This window comes from Lasioglossum baleicum, chromosome 13 (genome assembly GCF_051020765.1).
Source record: "Lasioglossum baleicum chromosome 13, iyLasBale1, whole genome shotgun sequence".
Taxonomy (NCBI): Eukaryota; Metazoa; Arthropoda; class Insecta; order Hymenoptera; family Halictidae; genus Lasioglossum; species Lasioglossum baleicum.
Window position 1 is genome coordinate 14,973,218 of NC_134941.1, and position 22,670 is coordinate 14,995,887.

The 22,670-nt window shown below is 48.8% G+C and overlaps 1 protein-coding gene across 2 annotated transcripts in view; it reads left to right on the forward strand.

Moving 5' to 3' along the window:
• Window positions 1–1,141: 1,141 nt before the first annotated feature.
• The window catches only part of LOC143214819 (uncharacterized), a 35,193-nt gene continuing 13,664 nt past the window's right edge, over window positions 1,142–22,670 (forward strand). Inside the window, exons 1-4 of one of the 2 annotated variants that reach the window (XM_076436256.1) lie at window positions 1,142–2,139; window positions 2,814–3,044; window positions 8,974–9,087; window positions 17,238–17,537. In XM_076436256.1, the coding sequence (XP_076292371.1) occupies window positions 1,884–2,139; window positions 2,814–3,044; window positions 8,974–9,087; window positions 17,238–17,537 (901 nt within the window). In that variant the 5' untranslated portion in view covers window positions 1,142–1,883. The remainder of the gene's footprint in view (window positions 2,140–2,813; window positions 3,045–8,973; window positions 9,088–17,237; window positions 17,538–22,670) is intronic. The other variant, XM_076436257.1, reaches the window with a different exon arrangement.

Genomic DNA, 22,670 nt, shown 5'->3' on the forward strand with positions numbered 1-22,670 from the left:
TCACAAAGACGAAACAATTTCATAGTAGTTCCATTGAAATTGCAACCGTGTGTCTGTTTCGAGCTACTTTTTCGAAACTAGGCCGATTGCGATATCGCGGGTGCCGAAAGATTGGCCCGCCTTGGGAAATAACGCGATAACACAGGGAATTTCGACGATAGTACTTCCTCCTTATCGGTGTAACAACTAGTCGAAAGATTATGCAGCGAAACAGCTAATTACCTTCAATTAATTCTTGCTAGTTTTCTCGCGAGAGCAAATATTCTTTCTACGTAGGGTAGGAATACGTCTAAACGAAACGTTGTGAAATCTGGAATATCTGGATGTCTGATGTTCGTCCGTCGCGGAAGATATTCCACGATGACACACAGGAATTTCCGCAACGGCCGATTATTATAACGAGCCGTATTATGTTGTAGCAGTTAGCATACCTTTCACGGCTTCGTGAATCGACCTTCGACAGATGATTTCGCTTCTTTTAATCTGCGAGATAATCCTGCTGCTTCGGACAACGCGTTTCCATCGACTGTGCGATCGAAAGCGCGGGAAAACGTGATAACGCCAGCTTAGAATTTCGGCAGAAATCATTCTCCTTGGTACGTTATTGTTTGAAATGAAAATCGAGCGATCAAAAGACCAAAGGAGCCCTAATTAAGGGGGTAGACTCGTTTTTCTGGATAATTTCTCGAAAATGCAAAGATGGGGCTTTTCATTAGTCAAAAGCGCTAGATGAAAGATCAATCTAGGCCGCGACCGGTCGGGAAAGTTCTCTTTTTACATTTACGAGCCGTAATTTGTGTTATTCGGAAGCATAGCTACATATTTTCATAAAGCTGCGGCAGCTAGATGCTTCCGAATAACAAAAATAGAACTTTTGAGGGCGATCGCGGCCAAGATCGATCTTTTATCTAGCGCTTTTAGCTACTGAAAACCCGATCTTTGGATTATCGGGCAATGAGAAACGAGTCTACCCCCTTAACGAGGTGTACAGAGAAAGAAATGCCACGAAGCCCGCAGGACGAAGGACACGGTTCTCTCTCGGAGGATCCGGAGGGCGGGCGATTGGTCGTCGTCGGTGGGGATGCGGACGCTTCGGGACGCGAGCGGGAGGACTCGGCGCGACGCGACGGTGGGGAGGTTCGGGATTGCTTTGCTTAGCCCGTCCCGGGCCGCCAACGCGGAACACGCGGCCGAAGCCGCGCCGCCGGCATTACGTCGCGCACCGTCGACCGCGGCTGACGTTCGCGTCGGATGTTCCTCTCTCTCTCTCTCTCTGTTTTACTCTCTCGGATCGACTTCCGTTCGACATCAGCGTGCAACCACCACCGGATCCCCGAAAGTGTTCCCCGCGGGAACAGGTTGTCGGACGCGGACACGCTGATCCATCGATCCACATAGGAAAAGCTGAAGTGAGCCGTGGTCGCGAATCAGCGACGGGATAAAAAGTCGGGACGAGAGAGGCAACAACCTGTAGGATCATCGCGCGCGTCGGCAGCGTGTTGTACCGATCTACAGTGGGTGGACTTCTTGAGACGTTGGTCACGTGGTGGTCCAGTGACGCGTCGCGGTTCGAGAACGAATCAGGTTGTTCGGTTAAATTTTCGTGTAAATGTTGCATGGACAGAGTGACGGACAGAGTAATGGAGGGATCGTGAGTTTTCGAGGATTGTATCATGGACAATGAGTTGTTGTTGGTGTTGGTTGGTAAGTAAAGAGAACGAGGGAGGATCGAAGAAGATCGGTAGCTGTTGAGAACCGGAAACTGGAAGATTATCTACTGGGAAGGAGTTTCGAGGGCTCCTGTAGAGGAGGCGAGTGAAGCCAAGACGTCCTGCATAGAGGGTGTGTGTTTGGGCGACGAGGGGCGGCTACTGGCCGATGGGATGCATCTACCGGTGGGTTCGGTGGGTTGCGGGGAGAATTACGCCACCGTTGGATCCCACGAAGGCGCCGGCCCCTGCGGCCCCTCACTGGCGCCGCTACAGGGGGTGAACACCAGGTACCAGCAGGCCGAAGACGCCGACGCTGGGGGCGGTGGTGGCGAGATGAGCGAGGGTGCCGCCGTCGGCGAGCTCTGGTGGACCGAGAGGCTCGTCGGCGAGGCACAGGCTGAACACCCTGGCGAACTTGTTCGGACAGGTTTGTACACGTTCGTTAAATATTCCTTCTAATTAGTCGGCGGATCTTCGTGCAACAGAAAAATTGTCTGCTTCGATTGCAACAGCTGAGATTCAGATAGATATAGTTCTCTTTCTTCGATCAGTCTGATAGGCTGAAATTTCATCGACTCACTTTTTCCGCAGTTTAATTTAATCGAAGTAAATAAATCATTATAGCAGTTACACCTTCATAGAAACAATAGACACAAACAATTTTACTGTCCGGATTAGGTCCTTCTAGATTGATTAAAGTATGAAGAAAAAATGATTATACAGTTAAACAAATGTGCCCATTCATTCTATGTATATATAATAACATGAAACGATTAATAAAAATGATACGACTTCGAGTTCCTAATCTTTGTCAACTTTTCATTAAAAAAACAATTGATGTCTTCCACGTAGCTTGATCAGATTTCTGTACGATTGTCCACATTATTAATTAAAGAGTCTCACATATCTAGCCTCTTGTTCGGTGTCTCGCCAGTAGTGCGATATGTACTATAGTGTTTCTTCAACTTCTGAAGATGTCCAACCTACAAAATTTGATTGTATCAATTACTTGTTGGTGTTATGAACGTGTCGATTAAGTTCTGGAGTTGATGTTCCCTCGTCCGACGGTTGAAGTAGTAATTATTTCTGCTCCTTTCTCAGGATCGCCGTATTTTCTCTGCAGCCAACTGCCGACTCACTGGCGGTCGAACAAGACGCTTCCGGTGGCATTCAAAGTTGTCGCCCTGGGCGAGGTCGGCGATGGAACCCTGGTGACAGTGCGAGCAGGCAATGACGAGAACTGTTGCGCCGAACTCAGGAATTCCACCGCCTTGATGAAGAACCAAGTCGCCAAGTTCAACGACCTCAGGTTCGTCGGCAGGAGCGGCAGGGGTGAGTTCGCCAAACAATAGCTTAACGACGATCTTACACAAACATTAATTCTAAATTATACATACTTCTGGACAGTAATGGAAAAATTGTGAAAGTAACGGTGAATCATAGTTTCAGAATATAAGCTGTAAACATTTCGATTTGTTCGCTCGAAAAGTCAAATGTTCGCCGCTTTCTCCCCCGCAGTTTCTGTTTTCCGAAAAAATCAGCTGGGTTAACGATTCACCGAACTTTCGAGACAAGCAATTAGCCATCCTCCAATTAGGGTGTTGCAGTTACGTTCTTCAAAGCTGGTTTGCTTTGTAAGTCGGCCAAAAAGCAGTCAGTAAATTGCGCGGCACAGGGGCATGTGCCGTGATTTCGAACCCTCTAAAAGCACGGTTATTGTAATCATCATCGTCATCAACTGGCCTGAACACCCCTCGAACCGCCTCGCTTTTCAACCCTCCGCATCCGCGAGTTTCGCCCGCTCCCGCCGCCCCCAGAGTCATTACTCGATGTCCGCCGGTAGCCCCGACCTAGCATCCGAAACAACTGGCCGTTAATCAGAAATCATCGTCCGTCGGTTAGGGGGAGAAAGAGTGACAGAGAGATTAAGTCCCCAAAATCATGCGAGCGAGAGAGAGAGAGAGTGGAAGAGAGACTCCGGTCGATGCCCGCTAAACGTTCCATTCCCGCAAAACGGCCCTATCTTCCATTTTTTTCGGAAAAACGAACAATACGTCGTTCGCTATTGTCGTGTTAGGTCTTCTCAACATCAAACACAAGTTCTAATTCGTTAAAATTAGACAATTAACTTCTTGTTGAATTCCTACTCCTTGCCATTGACCTGGACAATTTTTATTTCGCATAGAAATACTGCAAGTTTTGAAAATCACGTGAAGAACGAATCGAACTGAAACGAGGGTCTTGGAGAACGCAGCGTGGCCCTCGATTGTCAGGATTTCACGGTCCGCGCGATAAAAGAGATACGGGAATGTAAAATGCGGCCCGGTGATTAATTCCCTGTGAGTTTTATTAAATCGGTGGCGAGCCGGAGCACTTTGAAGAGTAAATCAGATCGGGCTACTGTAAAATCGAATCATCGACCACAATGGGAATGAAAAACGAGTCTGCAGCACTCGGGGCCGCGTTTAATAAATGATGTCCCGGCGTCGGCTCGCGGCGGTTTTTTAAATAATCCGTTTTTGGCCCGGGGATTAAGTCCAACCCGTTTCGAACGGCGACAATTGTGCCTCTCCGGCAGGTAGCCGAAACCCGGTTCTCGATCCTACAAATGCATTTTCCACCCACACCCCTCTACGCCAGAGGTTCTATGCACCGGAGGATGCATTTATGAATTAACGAGGTAGACTGATCGAGGCCGGCTCTCGGCCGCTCGGTTCGGTCGCTCGGCCGCTTGCTCACGGCTCTCTCGATGGCATCATCTATGTTTCATTTGATTTCATCATGAAGTGCAGGGTCAGCGAGGTCGCCATCCTCCTGACACCGGACACGCTAACCCCGGGGAATCAATTAGCGAAAGAGACACGTCCCTCGCCAAAATCCTTCGATCCCTTTGTCCAGTTTTTCGGCATTTTTTCCGCTCTATCTCTCCTCGATAATCCGTAATACTCAATTTCGACGATTGACCAAACCGCCTCCCTCTCTCTCTCCCCATTCTATACCACCGTGGCTCTCGAACCCGGCCGCGACCGACCCATGCGCTACCCTCCTATCATCGAGGTTTTGTTTCCGCGACTTATTAATTTGATTGGATACTGCTACCGTGGCACGCCGAGCCCCGCTGTCATCCTACGTCCCAAGAAATTCCGAAATCGTTCGAGACTCGATTTATTCGCTGTTACTCTCGCGTAAATCGTTCTTCAAGAACATCACTCGTGCTTCTCCTGTTTTTTTCGGGTCACAGGGAGGTCACCGGCAAAACGATCCCAAAGAATGTCGCCAGTGGGGCTAGCTAGGGTTCTTAGCAATTATCACCTTCCCTGGAAGGCTTAGGAGGTTCCGGTGCACCGTGGCGAGGAAGGAACGGTCCGTTAAAAAGAAGATAGAGGACAGAGAGAAGCTGGTAGCGCCGGCCGAAAGAAGGGGGGCCGCCCTCGGCTTCGTCCGGCAGAAACGGGCGTTCCATCATGGTCGGTTCCGAGGCATCCCCGTGCCTATAATTAGTAATATACCGCAGTCTATATCGACACGGCTGAAATTACCACCGATAGTAATTATTTGACAATTGCAGAGACATCCTGTTGCGAGACTCGGGACCTTCGCCCCGTTCCTCCACCGTTTCTGGTCTCTCCCTTGCGCTTTGGCCACCTCCTCCTCCTCCTCCGCCCTCCCCCCTCTCGTTTTCCATTCCCGGAGCTTCTGGCTCTCTCCGAGTTGCTTGCGAGAGAGTTTGTGTGTCCCTACGATGATGCCTAGGATATCCTGGGCTCCCCTCGTGCCCCTCTACCCCTCTGGTGCCACGAGTATTAACGGACGGTTTCGAGTGGTTTCGGGGACGGTTGTGTGGGCGGTTTCGGGATGGCGCTCAATCTCATCCTCGCGAAACGCGCGCACACCGACACACAACAACGGCCGAAAACGAGGCCCGGAGAGTTCGGTCTCTCTCTCTCTCTCTCTCTCTCTCTCTCTCTCTCTCTCTCTCCTCTCTCTTGCTAGCTGGACAACCCGGTGATGCTGTACGTTATATAGGTGCCACATACGCGTGGCCCGGTTTTGTCTGTCGGTCGGTCTGTCCGTTCTAACCCGTCCCGTACGTCCGTCCGTCGTTCGCGAATGCACAGCCTGGGTGTCCTGTCTCTGCAGATGACCGTTCCCATCATCGAGTATTAACCGCAGGACCGGGGAATCGGCGGGAGGGGGAGGGGAATCGGCCGTGCGGCATTATTAGCCCCAAATGCGATGGACTCGGACGCGGAGGAGGGAACGAGGGACACCGGGGTGTCGCGCGCGATGCGAACCCCCCATCGCAACCCCCGCGATCAGAACTTGAACGGTATTTCGACCCTTGCCCGCCACTCTTCGCGACTGGCATCTTCCTGGCAGGGTGCTGCCGGTAGACGTAGGTGACGGTTGTGGGCTTTTCTATTGAGAAAATCTCATGAGAGATTTCTTACGACATTAGGTAGAAACAAAACCAAAGTATACGGAGCAAGTCACCTCTATAAACTAAAAGTAAGGGTACATCACTCTTTCCCCTTTTTGTTTTTCCTTGAACGCGCAGGTTACAGTTTTTATAAGCAGTTTTTGTCAGAAACAGAAACGTCCAGAGGCAGCTGAAATCTTCACTTCACGGAGAACAGCTGTGTAAGTTTCCATAGAAGTCTACTTAGAGGGTTGCATCCCCTCAGAGGCGAAACTCGGCAGGAACGTTATCCCTGACCTAGAAAACTGACAGGAGCCGAAATGATTGAAGTGCTAGTGACAGGAACAGCTTCCGACCGCTGCTAGGTCCAGTTGATCCTTCAAACCAAGCTAAAGGACCACTCAATAGTTCGACCACCGGGACCTCTGTAACTTTCCGAAGGCGAATTCCGAGGTTCCGAGTACGAGGACCATTTGAAACCGGTTCCAATCGTGTCCCATCAGTTGCAAACGTTTCCCGGCGTGTCATCCGGTGCGCGATCCGATCACCCCGGAAAAGACAGACGCGGCGCGGCGTCGTCCTCCGGGCTTTCTCTCTCTCTCTCTCTCTCTTTCCCCGTGATCGATGCCGCTAATCGATTTTAAAACGAAAGCCAGAAAGAGCAACCGCGACACCCGCGATTTTTGGGGATGTGTTCTGAAACGAGCCACTTTGGGCTCGGCCCGGAACGATGACGATAACAAGGATACAATGACGGGCGCGAGAGCGACAGCACCGCGGGCTCCACGGGGGGTGAAACGGGGGGAGAAGGGAGAGGGAGAGGGTGGATGGTCGCGGGCTCCACTGGGGTGGTTTGGTAGGTGGGTGGGTTGGATGGTCAGGGAAAGAGGGTTGGAGAGCGGTTGCTGTACAAGAGGGAGAGAGCGAGCTATAACTAGGATATAACACGCCCGTGCCTCTCTGCAGTCAGTTGCAGCTCCCGGGGGTGGAGGGGTTGGGGGTGTTTGATGCCGGTTATCATGTTGACAGACACAGCGAGGTGGACCTGGGCGCGCCAAGGGGAGACAATTACAAATCGTTGACGTTTACGCCAACACAAACGACTATATGTCCGCGACACGTTAGATATCCTCTCTTTAACGCAAACCGACGTTCTCCTTCATATCTCGCGGATCGAAACCAACCCCCAAACGACCTTGCGATCCTCGGATAGCTTCCCTGAGGAATTTCCTGGATCATCCTGATCCCAACCCGGGACCATTTTTGCCGATGGTAGAATTTAGATGGTAGATTTCGACACCTGGATCCAGGAACACGTGGTGTCTACAGTCTTCTAATCACCACCGGAATCCACCCCCAACTGTTGCTCTGAATCCTCCTCGTCTCCAATCGAGATCAATTCATTTTTAACACTTTACCTACCGAGATATTAATATCAATAGGATTTTCAATAACTGTTCTGTACCAAATGAAAGCATAGACTGACTTAGCCATGTACCATGGATTTTTCAAAATTATGCAATAATCACCGGTCGGTGATGTGTTAAGAATCATTATTGATACGGTTCCAAGAAGCCTCCAGAAGCTCGGCTACCAATAGATGTCCCCTGGCATTCGAAAAACGATCAACACCTCCTTCCCACGAAGCCAATCTATTTTTAAGTGGCCGGACCGTGCCGACACAAAGTAACATTCCGCAAAATAACAATATAACACGGTTGACTTTGCCCGGCTCCGAAAGAGACAAAAGGATGGGGCCGGGGGTAGGGGCAGCGGCGGCGGCTGCTGCTTCTTCTTAGTTGAACCCCTTGGACAGCCGGCGAATTACCGAATGCATATTAGCGCGCGATGGGCCGTTTAAAAGAGCGTAGTCAATCTCGGCGACGGACGTTTATGGAGAGGGAATTAATATACCGGACCTTCAACCTCGAGACCTTCGCCAATGATATATGTACCCCGAGAGAGATGCTCCACCCTCGAGAGGTTCCTTTCGCTTTCCTTGCTTGCTCGCTTGCCCCCTCCTCTTTTCAGAGGAGCCCGCGCAAAGTCTTCCGAGACATCTAATGGTCCTCGATGCAATCGCCGGAGGAAATCGTAAACTATTCCGATCGGGACTCGGCTTGACCGCAGCCTTCAATCTGTCGCTGGTTCTTTTAGCAACTGGTGTTAACAAATTAGTTGCCTTTTTGCTTTTTACCTGCGGCCAGCCCGCCCGCCCCCATGAACACCTTTTATCCACGATCTCGGAACGGGAAAAAGACTCGATTGTTCGTACTTTTGCAGGGATTGTGGCACTATCGATGCTGAAAATGCTACCTGTGGATGTGGGACAGTCTTCATGCTCCATTCCGATTCGCTGTTAAATTCTTCTTAACCCCTTGCCTTGCAATATCGTGTCAGACTCGTGATGAAGATTTTGAACAGAGCTCAAAACTAATTTCCTATGAACCGAAATCAAATTCGACTTTGGTTTCGTTAATAATTTTTTAGGAAAGTATACGAACTACAAAAAAGTTCTAATCACTGAAACCGTAAAATAAATCGTAGGGCAAGGGGTTAATCCTAAGTTTAACCCATAGCACTCGAATGGTGACTCTAAAAATTGCTGTACCATTATTCAAAGTATTGTCTCCACATCGTTAAATATATCGGTAACTAAGGTATTTTATAGAGGTATTATATTAACTTCATATCCATGAAACTTAAAAAATCCGAGTGCAAGAGGTTAATGATTTTTGAAATCCTCTAAGATTATGTATTGTTCTCAACTAAAAAATATTTTCTTTGGTATCGATTGTCGTGTAGAATGTTGTATAGGAAAGTTTGGCTCGCTTGTTTCAGGAAAGAGCTTCAGCATCACGATAACGGTGTCAACGACGCCTCCGCAAGTGGCAACGTATACAAGAGCGATCAAGGTGACGGTGGACGGTCCCCGGGAGCCCCGCTCCAAAACGAGTGAGTAGAAAAGATACAGAGTTTTCTCGTCGATAGCAGCCAGCCGCGAGATCTATCCGCGGCCACCGGCTGCTACTATCCTGCGTGGATTCCCTGAAAATGTACCGATAATTCAACGAAAGTCCCTATACGCGGTAATGGGGAGTCATTACCGAGCAGATGGTGCGCGATGATGCAGTGGTCGACGTGCGTACCGCGCGTATGCGTGTTTCGGGTTAGCTATTCACCCGTACCCCGTGCTACATAGACAATGCTTTTACCAGCACACTCGCGAAAAGTAATCCACTTACCGTAATATACTATGAAAACCTCCAAAAATATCCGTTAATTACTGCTGCTTGGCCATGCTTAATAACCGGGCATCGCGTATTTGCGATCGCTTGATATACAAATAACGATGGCTACTGTCATCACCAGGATACCCTATCGAACTGATCCTCTTTCTTCAGGTTCAGAGAACCCTAACGTCTCACAGATTTTCCTTGCCGAGATAATCTTTATTTGGGAAGTTTTACTCCATCTCAGTATACAATTTTTGTCAGCTTATTCCTAAAAAGTGGAACGAACAAAATTCTGTTTGCTTTATTGGAGCTTCGATATCACGTTCCAACGAGGACAAGGAAAATTTCATCGCCAGCAAGGCTTGACCTATCATGTTCCCGCGATCATAGGTTAACTGGAACGAGGAGAACGACACGCAGTTCAAAGGGCGATGTGTAAATCAGTAACAGGTGACACCAGTTCCAACGTGGCCATGAATATTCATCGCGGAAGGTGATTCGTAAACCGTGAAAATCACTGAACGCACAGGTACCAATAACGAAAATAATTCCATCGGAGCTCGACCATTTAAACCGGCGTGATTTTTCGATTACTCGCGGTCGCTCCCACATAATGGGACCCGCGAAATGTAAATTAATCCCCGCGAATATCTGTCGACGCGATTTGCCTCCTCTCGAAGGGCGGACTCGCAGCATCGCGATTCAGCTTAACCCTTCATCACCGACCTTATTTTCGATATTATACTCTTCTGAACCGATGCAATATTTTGCAAGTTTTCATCTGTCAGAACAGTCAAAAGAACAGAACAAAAGAATAGAAAACTTGCTTATTAGTAGACTGCTGATCTCTATGCATTTATGCAGAAATTAACTGGATGAAACATAAAACTGTGAAGAATATGAAAAATCCAAGAATATTGTTACGTTGTTCTCACCGTAAAAAGACTATTAAGGGGTGAAATTAATATTTATTTAACTACTGGTTTCAACAATCGATGCACAATATTTTTATTTCGCATAAAGATCCGTAGTCTCTTTTCTGTGCGATCTTGTAGCAGCTACGAAAACGAAACTATTCCGGGTCGAAAGTGACCCGGGGTGCGGGTGGAGGTTTAAGCCCGTTTTCGGTCTGGGTTCTACGGTCGGGAAAAAAATGCCCGTTATTTCGATATCAGATTAATAGCCGCTGCGGAGTCGACCGCGAATACGGCAGCGTTTTTGCGGACGGTTCGCATTTGTTGTATAAAGTATTGATAGGCGTAGGGCGATCCGTACCCGGCGGCCTCGCAGATTTTTTTCCCCAAAATGGTCCATCGTGATTGATTCTACTAACGTTTTTTTTTATCGCTCGTCTCGCCCTGCCCCGCTCGTCTCTCTGCCGTCAAACCGTTCATCTCTCCTCGTCTCTCTCTCTCTCTCTCTCCCTCCCTCTTTTTTCTCTTCTCAACCAACGGAACGGAGAAACGCGCTGTATATAATATTCGTCAATTTTCCAGCGGTCGGCGAGGCCGCGCTTAACCATCGAATTAAAGTTTCACGGGGCAACGAGGTTAATTGTGAACTATTTACGCGTTAACACCGCCGGCTCGGATTTTTCTGTGCCCCGCAACGGAAAATTCAGCTCTCGATCGTGATCCCGACAACTGGCACTCTCGCGTGCTGCCCGCTTCGAAATATCAAAACAAGAAAAGCGATATTTTTCGACGGGCTCGACCGGAAAAAATGGAAATGTTGCGCGAAATCCTCTTTTTGCGAAGGCCCTCAATCTCCTTTTATTTATAGTATTATTATTGACAGTCGATAACAGGGTCGCTGGGAATGTTCTGTTGTTCGTGAAACAATTATCTTTCAGTTTCGCGAAGCATCGATTGTTTTGAAGCTTGGCAAATGCAGTTCTCTTCGATTAGGTATTTGTTAAATCTGTGACACGAGGGTAGGTCTGGCTTAGGTTTTTAATTGGACATTAAGTATTAAATCGTTTCGTCGATTCTTGTGTCTCCAAGATTCCAAGCTTCAGGAAGACTACAATTGCTTCAATGCCCATCTCGTAAACTCGCGCACCCCATACACAGCCCACATGATCGACACGAGCCCATCTGTCCCGCAAATCCCCATGACTCCACTGAGAACTCAAGACTCCTTAGTCAACTGATTCTTCGGCACTCCGGTGTCAGGTGAAAATGGCCAACAATTACCTGTCGGGCCACCAGATGCGAAGTTCTCGAGACCCAACAGAAACAGTTGAAGTCGTCATCATGGCTCTCTGTCTATCGGAGTGCCGGTACTCTTGTTTCGTGGCGGCGCGGAGCTGTTATTCATCGGTGTGAATGATCGTCGTGCGACGTTGTCTGTGGAAGAAGTCAGCAGCGGTCCCATGTCTGTGCGTCTTCCGACGGTGGTCGGAAAAAAACATGTTCGACGAGGACTGCCCGCTAACAATGGCCACGGAAACGGCTCGGTGGCAGCCGAGGCGCGAGGACTCGCTTGGTCCCAGACTGGAAACGTCGGTCGATTTAATTCCGACGCGACGAGGCCCGAAATGAAAGGGGCCTCTGGGACTAAAAGGAAGATAGAAAGAGAGGGAGAGAGGGTGTCGCGTGGAGAGAAGCGGCATGGGCCCCTTGGAAACGGGACACGCATCACGACATATTGCATATACACACGTACACAGAGACGGGCCAGGCTTTTTCGGGCATGAGAGAGAGCTGGCGTGTCTCCTCGGCTTGGCACGCACCAGGGACAATTTATGTAACGACCGGCGAGCGTACGAGCGCCGTCGGGCAAAACAACCGGCGCTTACATTGTGCTCACGGCCGCGCACCGCTACGCAGACACCTGCCGGCTATCATTATTGCATGGATAATCGTGAGCTTTTTGTTATCGAAAATTACCACCACCATCGGACACGGACATCCCCCTTCCCCCTCTCCAGATCGGCATAGAGCACAACCCCCTTTTGTTTCTCTCTCTCTCGCTTTCTGTGTCTGTTTTTCACACTGTCTTTCGCCTCTCTGTCTCTTTTATGGCCCGGGAGAACGGCTGTTTCGGGCCGGAGGCCCGGTAATCGTGCAATTTCTGTAATTCGACTATAGTCGACGCGTGTAAATACTGCGAGCGCGGCTACCGTGGCCTAGAACGACACGTAACAGGATTAACGGACCGCGCCGGCATGCGATTCGATCACCGGACACGACTCTGACCGATTTTCGAGACTCTCCCGAAGGATTTTCGGGGAACGAGAATTTTCGCACAGCCCGACTTTCTTGGAATTTTTAAGGAAATATTGTTTTATCGTCTCTTGAGGTTGTTTTGTCCGATTAATTGTCGCTCCGAGGTTGATGGTCGTGTCTTTTTCTTTCGAGGAATTTATTAGGAAACTTTCTAGAACGTGTGTGTGGACAACGTGGCCGATTGTTTTGGTGTTTTCTTTCAATTGTTTTTGATGGTCCGTTACGGTGGTCTGTGTTTCGAGATTCAGAGAATTTCCAGTGCAGATTTATGCAATTTTGTTGCTCGGATTGGTTTCGTCGATTGCTCGATTCGGGATCTTGTTGCACAATTTTTCCTATGAACTACCGCTGGATCTGAGAGCTGCCAATCGAGAATAGTATGGAGAGTAGGAAGTGACAGGATTAACGGATTTCCAAGGCTGGAATTGACTGACCGGAACCGTTCGAAGCGTGAAGGAAGTTTCTGGCATCTGTGTAAAACTAGAAACTGGAGTCACGAACAGAAACACCATTTACATCCTCATTTGCAGACAGGAAAAAACAATAACTAGCTCTTCTTACGAATTTCCTATCAACTCTATCAGATGACTCTGTTATGCTGTGGAGTTGTTGCAAAAATTCGTTGTTGCAAATATAATTGGCTCCAGTTTCTGACAATCGTTGCTTAAAATTTGTATTTTGCGCAAAGATCCTAATAAGGTTGCGCGCAGGATGGCTTAGTTAGGGTCGAGAGAAACCTCTCGTTTTAGCATGAATGCTCGAGGTTACGAATGCGGAATGAAGCAGGCAGAAGGCAGCTTGTTAGCCGAAAGAAACGCAGTGTTTCGTCGTGCGAGATTGCTGCAGGGTTTCGAGGGCACGATCGAAAAAGCAAAGAGAAACAGAAACAGAGGACGGAAAAGGGCAGCCAACGAATCGGGCCGAGTGAAAGGGATCGCGGAACAAAGTGGCTAGCAGCCGGTTACGGTAGCCAAAAATCATCGAAACGCTGTCGGCCGGACAATATCGACGGACAGTCGCTGTCAGTCAAACGTCGAAATTGAATTTGCTTGGCCGGTAATTGGTCCGCGTTTGGAATGTCGATTAGAGGGAATGCAGGGAGTCCGCGAAATGATTTCTGGCTTTCATAGAAAAGCGATCCGAGGCCCGGTGGCATCTGGATTTAAGGGTCGCATGGGAGTCGAAATTGCGCTGCCAAAAAATCAGCTTAATTCCGTGTCCGATGGCAAACGATCGAACAACGCCGGACGATATTGCTCGATGAAAACGTTAAAATTGAACGGACCCCGTTGCCCGCGTCCGATGGAAAAACAACTGTTTGCAACGAGACATGAATTTTTCGTACGGCCGGACGACAACGTGAACGATCGTCGCTTTGATGCCAAATGGAAACAAATCGCTGCGACTTGGATCGATGGATTTACCGGGAATTTAAATTTCTAGTCCTTCGGTCCAGAATCACCGATGTTCGTCGTTTCAGTCACTTGCGAGTTCTTTAATGCCAGTTTATTTATTGGCAATTTCAATTCCAATTCTGTTGGGACCCTTGGCTCATCTTTTAGGATGTTAGAGGGAACAGTTAGGCGACTCGGTTCGATTGAAGTTGTGACAAAAATCCTGATTAAAGGACGCTTCGCGACACCTCGTGACGGATCTACAAATGGCAGGCCTCGGCCCGTTCATTCGCGAATTGCTGTTATTTCGAGTCCCGGTCGCAGAAAATATCAAAGAGAAACTGTTTAGCTGAAAATTAATTTTCCCTCGGCACAGCCTTTTCATCAGCTTCGGAAAATATTTAAAGAATTCGTTTTAGAAAAACGGCTGAGTGGTGCGAGTCCAAGATAGAGAACTAGGACGAATCTTACAGAAATTCTTGACAGAAACTCTTGATAAAAAATCTGCTTGTACACGATTTGGCAGGCGATGAATTCTGCAGAGTGGATCGAATAATGTCTCGAGGATTGTTTAGTAGAGAATTTCTACGTTACCGGACGATAGTATTGTAACGTTTGCGGCAATAGCGTTCGAAGCAGCGGTGGAGGAGAGATATGAGTGAAATTCTCGAAAATACTGGCAGACCCCGGCGTCAAGGAGGACGTAAGACGAGCGGAGGGAGGGGCCCGTTATTAGAGAGGAGGAAAAAGCCGCGCTATTTCCGTCCTCCGGGGCCGCCACACTTTGATTAGATAAGCCCACCATTCGTGCTGCGGAGATTGGAATTATTGCTCTCTCTCTGCTTCACCATGCTCCACGAACACCAAAAGGGGCAATCGGCGAAGGTGTTATATCACGATCGTTCTTGTTTATTGTAATTAACCGCCTTTCCGCGTCACGATTCGGCTACCTGGCACCGTTGCTCGATACGCGGCCCAATTAATTACCTGAACCACCAAACTATTCTCCAATTGTACGTTCCCATCATCGTGGTCTTATCCTCCACGCTGCCGAAGAAAATATTTCTGTATTCCTTCGCGGACTATTACCACTGCTGTGAAATGATTATTGTTTTCTTGAATTCTGGTGGACAAATTTTCGTTAAATTTTTTACTTAATTCAACTGCTTAGTTTCAATATTTTATGAGGACAGGGTTACTGAAACGAACTGTTAGGAACGAACCTCGGATTGGTTCGTAATTGTTCCCGCCATTGCGTCACATGATCCACAAGCCAAAATGGCTGCGTCCGCAAAGAGGCACTATCTGATGCTCCTCGATTAATCAAACCTGATTCTTGAGGGACTTTCTAAGTTTATACATGTTCTATTTCTCAAAAGAGAAGCTTTTCGTTTTAGAAGATTCCACTGTAAAGGCACCGACGAAGCACGGATCCACGGGAGCAGAATGAACAGTTACGGTAGGCTACCATTGCGCTTCCGAGCTGTTGTTTCTTAAAACAAACCCTAATAGGACGATCGGTAGGAACGGAGATACAAAAGCGTTCGCGATCGGTCGTGGCGAATCGAAGGAGAATCGAAGGCGATTGAATCGGTTCGGATCGGCCGGCAGAATTACCCGACGGCAGCACTCTCCCGGTGTAGAAGACTCCCATTCTGCTTTGCTCTTCTCCTCAATGGAAACACGGTGGTATCCAAAAAGAGTGTCGGATGGGGTACGTTTGGGGGGCATTACGAGCGTCCGGTACGTGAGAAGTCGTGGGATCCGGTCGCGGAGCTGCACACGGAGAAGCTCCCTTGTTTCTGCTGGCGATCGTGGTAGTCGGTAGCGAGGAATAATCTTGTAGGCATCGGTTGCCGTACCGGAGCTGACCATCTGGGCTCGCCGACAATTTCGTGCAGTTTGCGGTCGAACTTTATTTGTCGTTCGCCCTCGTGGCCGAACGTCTCCCCCCTCTCTCTCTCTCTCTCTCTCTCTCCCTCTGTCTTTCTCCGTTTCTCTGTCTTTCTCACCGGTCGCTTTTCTCTCTTCATCAAACTGCCTTCTTGCCTCGTCTTCTTCGTCTCTCCTCGACGTTGGAATAACAATTTGCGCCTCGGCTCCCATTCTTGGCTTCCTCTCGCGTCCACCGGCCGAGAAAGCAGAATGACGTGCCACTTCTTTTGATTAGCAGACCTCGGTATGATTTAGGCGCAGGATTCTTCGATCTAAGAGATCGCTAACTCTCCGCCAAGTAGATCGATTCGGATAGCGCGATGTATTCTGGACATTTGAATTATGGTTTTCTCGTGGAATGGACTAGGAAAGAACCCTTAAAACCATCCCGGAAACAGGCGATGTTACGCAGCCGTAACGTAGCCGTTACGAAGTCATCTTTCCGCTAAATATCCTGCTCGATGATTATGCAACGGTTCGGGACTATGCACGTGGCGCATAATGTGCACCGCCGTATAACGATACGCGTTACACGCATATTGCGATCCGACGCAATAGAGAATCGCCCGTGTCCGGGACGCACTATGCATGCAGGCGCAGAGCGATACTTGGCCGTCCATAGCGTTCTATCAATTCGCCCTGCCGCCGCGCCGGGCTCCGTGATATGCGAGGAATGCTATTGAAGTCGATCGAGACACGGGGATTGCTCGAGTTTCTTAATTATGCCGCTCTGCCTAGCTAATTGCACAAACATCTTCCCTTAGTCGACGGTGACCAGCCCTGCTGCTTTCGTTCGAATCACGATTACCGGCCCGAAGAAGATCAATTTCGGAGGGTTGCCCTAAGGGCGCTTCATTCGGCTAATCATTCGATGATTCCACCGTGCAACGCTCCCTCAAGTCTCTGTAACCTCCTATTGGCCACTTAATTAACCCTGCAGCGTTAGGTCTCAGTCAATTTGCCAAGCTTTTCGTCTATACGTATAATAATCTGCGGATCTTTATGCATTTATAGCAAAATTGTTAGAAAATTTACAAAATTGAAGATGTCAATGCATGATTTCTTCTCTATTCAAATCATTAAGGGAAGAGATAACGTTCAATTTAGTTTCTATTTCTTGCAATCGATACAGGCAATTTTTAGTTTGCATAAAGATTTAAAATTTAAAAATTGTAATGTCGTCGGTTCAATGTGACGATGAACCGCAGATAGCATTCCGAAATTTGGGGAACCCAGAATCTGATTCTAGCCAGGTTGCGTTCCGGGGGTTGAGAAGGAGGATTCACGGGGAAAATGATTTTTCGTTCCAGGACAGACACACATTCCGGGTCTGGCGCGTGTTCCCGCGCTGCCCCGGGTTCCAGGACTGCCACGGGGTAACTTCGCGGACGCACCGAGTCCTTTCACCCCCTACATGCGAGATCCGGAACCGTACCGTCGGAATAAGCATCACATCGGCAACAACGTCACCGCGAATTCGGTTAGTGGTGCCTGCACCAACCCCAACAACACCGACCCGACCGCATCGCCCGCTTCCAGTACACACCTCGGGGCTACCGGCGGCTCCTCGGCTCATCAGGATTGCTACAAGCACAGCCCTCAACACGGTGGTGAGTCTTGTTCCTTCTACGGTCGGTTGCGACCAATGGTGTACGTTAGATCGTTTAGTCGGTCGAGTTTCTGACAAATTAATTACCTTGGGAATCGTCGACGTTGCTCGAGGAGGTCTTCCAGACCTTGTCTGCTAACAATCCATCTGGATTTCTATGGGTGGGCTCGAAACGATCGCTATCAGAGAGAACCAAAAGCTTGTGGATCTTCATTAACCCCCTAATTGATTGCATCACCGAATCCGAGAGTTTCGCTAGGAGGTAACGGAGTCCAGGTGGAAGCTGCGTCTTCCGGTCTGTTTGCCTCGTACTGTTTGATCGCGGATCTTCTTCGGGTATCATCATCATCATCATCATCATCATCATCTCTCGCTCACGACCGGTATCCTCGTGGCTCGTGGAGCGACTCGAAACTACGCACCCGTACCCCACTGAAAGGGAGGTGGGGAGGCTCGAGGGGCAAGGTAGAGGGAACGGAGAGGGAGAGGGAGAGGGAGAGGTCCGCCGTTTCGCGAGGTAATAGTTTCATACCTCGTTCCGGCTCTGCACCCTCTAATTCAACGTAATAACGACATTCAACCTGCCGTTTCCATCTCTTCTCTTCGCTGATCCCCGCCACGATGCACCGTTGCATCCACCACCGTTGCAGCACGAGGCAAAACTGTCCTCCGACCGTCGATTCCCTAACTCTGTTGCCATAAACGACGATTTTACTAATGGCACGATTATTTCCGAAGAAACACCGAAGTGTATGTACAGCATTGTTTAAGGGACGAAAATGATTTCGAAGGTTGCTCGGATAGGTAGTCCGCGTCGCTCTCTGGGGATTTTCGCGGGATTAGAGGACGCTGGGGATATTTCGAGCCGATATTCCCCAAGATGCAAAAAGGCGGGAAGGTCGGCAGCCACTTTATTTCTGCGTGGCTCGTCTCGCATCAGCGGTCTCGACCTGATCAAAGTTAAGTAGACGCGCCCCTGGCTGGCAAGACCTCTTTGAAGCTACGCTGCGGTTTCTCTTTGCCCTAATCTCCTCCTCCTCCTCCTCCTCCGAACTCCGCCACCTTCTCCGTCGATCAGCCCCGTGTACCACCTTCGGCTGAACTTTGCCTGCGCCCGTGTCACCTTTCCGGATCGGCCACCATTGTAATTACCTCATCCATCCGGGGGACGACGTTCTTTGGCAGTTCCGCGCAAGACAGAAGTCGGCGTCTTTTCTGCAGAGCCTCCACAGAGAGCCTGGAAACTTCTGAAACTGGATTAAGGGGGCGCAACCATCTCATTTCTCGATAATGCGAAGATGTGCAAAGATCGATCTGGGCCGCGTCGCCCTCAAAAATCCTATCTTTTTGTTTACGAGGCGGAACTTGTAAAGTTGCGACAGTTACATCGTTAACGTATAAATAGGACTTTTGAGATTGATCCTAGTTGAGATGTTTATCTAGCGCTCTTGATGAGAAGGCGCATACCGCACCCTTGCAACCCTGGAGAAACGAGTCCACTCCCTTTACACGCGTTTGAGAATAGGATACCGTAGATCATCATCTTAGGGAAGATGGAATGAAATCTCGCAGCTGTTCGTGTAGGCGAGATTTCGAGCGCAATCAGGAGAGAGACCGGGAGTCGATGTAGAGGAGCGACGAGACGTGGACGAAGACTCCGGAGAAAAGAAGATTGCGAGGCTGGATGCGGAATACAGGATCGAGGGGGACGCAGATAGATCGGCTCTGGGTCCAAGACACAGAGCGTCTGGCATCGCAAGCGAACCGAGCCCGAGACAAAAGGAGAAGCTGAGGCAGCTCTGGCCAGGCAGAGCGAAGGGCAAAAACAACATGGATCCACGGCTGCTCTCTCTCCTGGGGATCGATCGTTCCCCGATCGATCGGCCGATCGATCCCTGGTATTACGCAGACGTGCACGTGAGCCGTACGTGAGGCGGTGAACACCGATCGTTGTAGGTTGTACCGGCTGGATATCTGAATCGGTGGGCAGCTCGAAACAACCATAACTGCGATCGAGTGGGGGGAGGGAAACGCGAGATCATGGTAGAGGAGGAGTGAGGAGGTCTCTCGAAACGGGGAGAGGGAAGAAAATTGCATCCACCGACGCTCACCGCTCGCTCATTTCGCACTCTATGCTCGTTCGTACGTGTGCCCGGCCTCGGATCCGCTCATTAGGCGAGAGAAAGAAGAAACAGACCACCGAGGTCCGTGAAAGAGAGAGAGGGGATCAATGGGTACACCGAGGACTAGTAAATGAAGCATTTCGCGGCTCGACTATTTCCCCATTCATCCTGATAGGTGTGAAAACGGTCGCATTACCCGCCGCTTCGCTCGAGAAGCCGGAACGACAGCCGGAGAAAAGGTAGAAACGATTTGCAGGTGGGCAACAACTCGAACCACTGGGAACGGATCCGACGGGATCCGAGTATTACCGAGAATCTGGGTCGTTTAGATTCAGAGATGATAAGTCCACGAGATGAAACTCCACGATTGTTCCGCCAGGCCAACGGTTTTCAAATTCGCGAGATCCCATTTTTTGTACTGGATTCTTATGTTGTGAATGCAGGCTAGCAGAGCTACTCTCCAAGTCTTTCGAGAAGATTCAGGCGATCGAACGAGAGTGATTTCAAGATCGATCAATTAAAAATGCACGATCCATCGAAGCCGAGTGCAAACAAGACGAACGCAGAGCGCGCGAGCGGGTAGACGCCGAGTCAGACAGAAGTAGTCCCAGCTCGGGTCGAGGATATACAATCAGTGTGATTGTTTGACACCCCATAATCAGCGTGCTTACCCCTACCAGATCTTTGTCTCTCAGCAGCGTTGTTCTCCGTTTCGCTCGAGCCAACGGTCCTCAGGTACTTCGGTCCGCTGCCACTGCCGGACTGCCTCATTACCCCGATCACGACTCGAGATGAGACTCTCCGAGGAAGAAGAAGATGACGAAGAAGAAGGAGAAGAGGACGACGAGAAACGGACACGGTTATATTATAAGAGACAGAGAATAATGCTCGCTTCCCCTTTTTTCTTCACCCGGAGACCTTCTGGCCGAGGTCGACGGTGCCCTTCCACTGCCATCACTGCGTTTATGATCCGCGTAAACGCGTGTTCCGCTCTCAACATTACTTCGGACACTCTACCACCGGAAACATAAGATTCTCGAATGGTTAATAAACGAGGATTGTTCACTGATCCTCATCGAATATTAATCGTCGACGTCCAAGGATTTTAGGAAACCTTAATCCCCTTTTTTTGCGGGCCTGGTGAATTTATCAGCCTCGTAAACTAATTTTTAATGTACACTCCCGTTATCAGAGGACCTATATTATGAAATGAAAATGGCACTTACTGATATTTTCGAATGTAGAGAACAAATGTTATGTATATGGACGGGAAGTTTAATTGTTTGGATTCCGAGGAACACGCGTGGATGTTGAAGGAAATTTTTATAATCATTTTAAGAGAAAAGACTGATTCGAGTTATTCGAAGTCGTAAGAAGCTGCGATTGCTAGCAAGAGACAAAAGCTTCGAGTGCATCTCTTTACCTATTTACGGGAGGGTAATTGACGGACCGAGAAATACGAAAAAGAGACAGGGTAAGGCAGAAGTTGTCGAAGAAGATGGTAGAAGAGGGGCGATTCCCGCGATTCCCACGTGCCTCCGCGGAATAGCGGAGAATGCGGCTACCTTTCTGGCTGTTTCTCGGCCTTTTTCCCCACCTTACTGATTGTCCCGCAGTACTTTCTTGCCTCGCAGTGGATTTTGTCCGTCGCTGGCTTAATGGAAGGCTAGTGCGTGCGCTTGTACGGAATCATTACTCCTCCTTCGAGGGGATTTTAGCTAAACGCAGCTGCCGACGGATAAATCTTTGTCGTTTAATACCAGCCTGCCAAGAATTCCGTTCGAAAAGGAGAGTCATTTCATGTCTATCGCAGCTTGAAATTGTACGAGTGTGGTTGCACAAGCACCATCAGAAAATTATTCAATTGATACTCCATAAATGAAATTGGGTTCGTGTAAATATATTGGCACGATCAATGGCATTTAATTAATTCAGGCAAGACTTTAGATAGATCGAAATGTTTATTTCTAAATTGAAGATCAGAATAATTAAATAGAGAACGAGGAATCGTGACTACGTAAAACTTATTTTGCAGGATATGTTGTTGTCTAACGAGTTTCACCGACTTGGAGATTCTTGCCGAATACACAGTGTAATATTTTGAACGATAAATTCCGGATCGCAGTGTGCGGGGAAGGGGGATGAATCTCGAAGAAGAGAAATCGTGGACTCGTTCGGAGAGAGTGTGTAGCATTACCGAATGATACACAGACGGTGTAGAGTTTCTTCACGTCTCGAAACAAGTAGACTCGGAAACGTCTGAGGTCTGGGAACAACGGGAGTAGAATAAGGGTTACCTTTCTTAAAGGGTGAGGGGGAAGTTGCCAGGCAATTAGGAAAGTGTCACATACACTCCTTTCGCGAGACTCCCTCGCAGCAACGGCGACCCCTATCATGTTCTCTATCAGCAGGTTATTAACGTACGCGGCTTATGCTCGCCATGGGAATGCTAAAGGATCCGTGACACATTAGGAAAACGTGTAATTAACACCTCGCCTTCCTTCGCCAGTCTAATCTTCAAGCGAAACAAATTCTTCGAACACCGTACAACCACAAATCAATTTTTCAAGCTCGGAACATCAGCATCGCTTTTCTGGGACGATTAATCAGATCTTCTGCGAACCTTAGCCTTTCTTTATCACGATTCAGGGTTAGGGTAGGGAGCATAGAAGCCAAACGAGCCTACGATGAACGCTAAAATGACAAACGCGACCGCAGAACTTAATTAAACTCGTAAATCCGTCGGCACCATCGTTCTCGACGGGCCGCGACTGTTGTTGCGTCTTATGGTACTTATTCCCCCCCCCCCCCCCCGAATCGTGGCCCCCATAAAACTTGAAACTTCCGTGATCGCCGAAGAGCGATTATTAATTCACCTTTTTCCCGCCGGAATTCTGGAAAAAGTTAATCGAAATTGGATCTGCTTCCATTGAAGAAACAGACAGCCAGAAGGAAATATCTATTGACATAATTGTTAAGCGAAGCTCATTCTTCGTGAAATTTGAAATCCA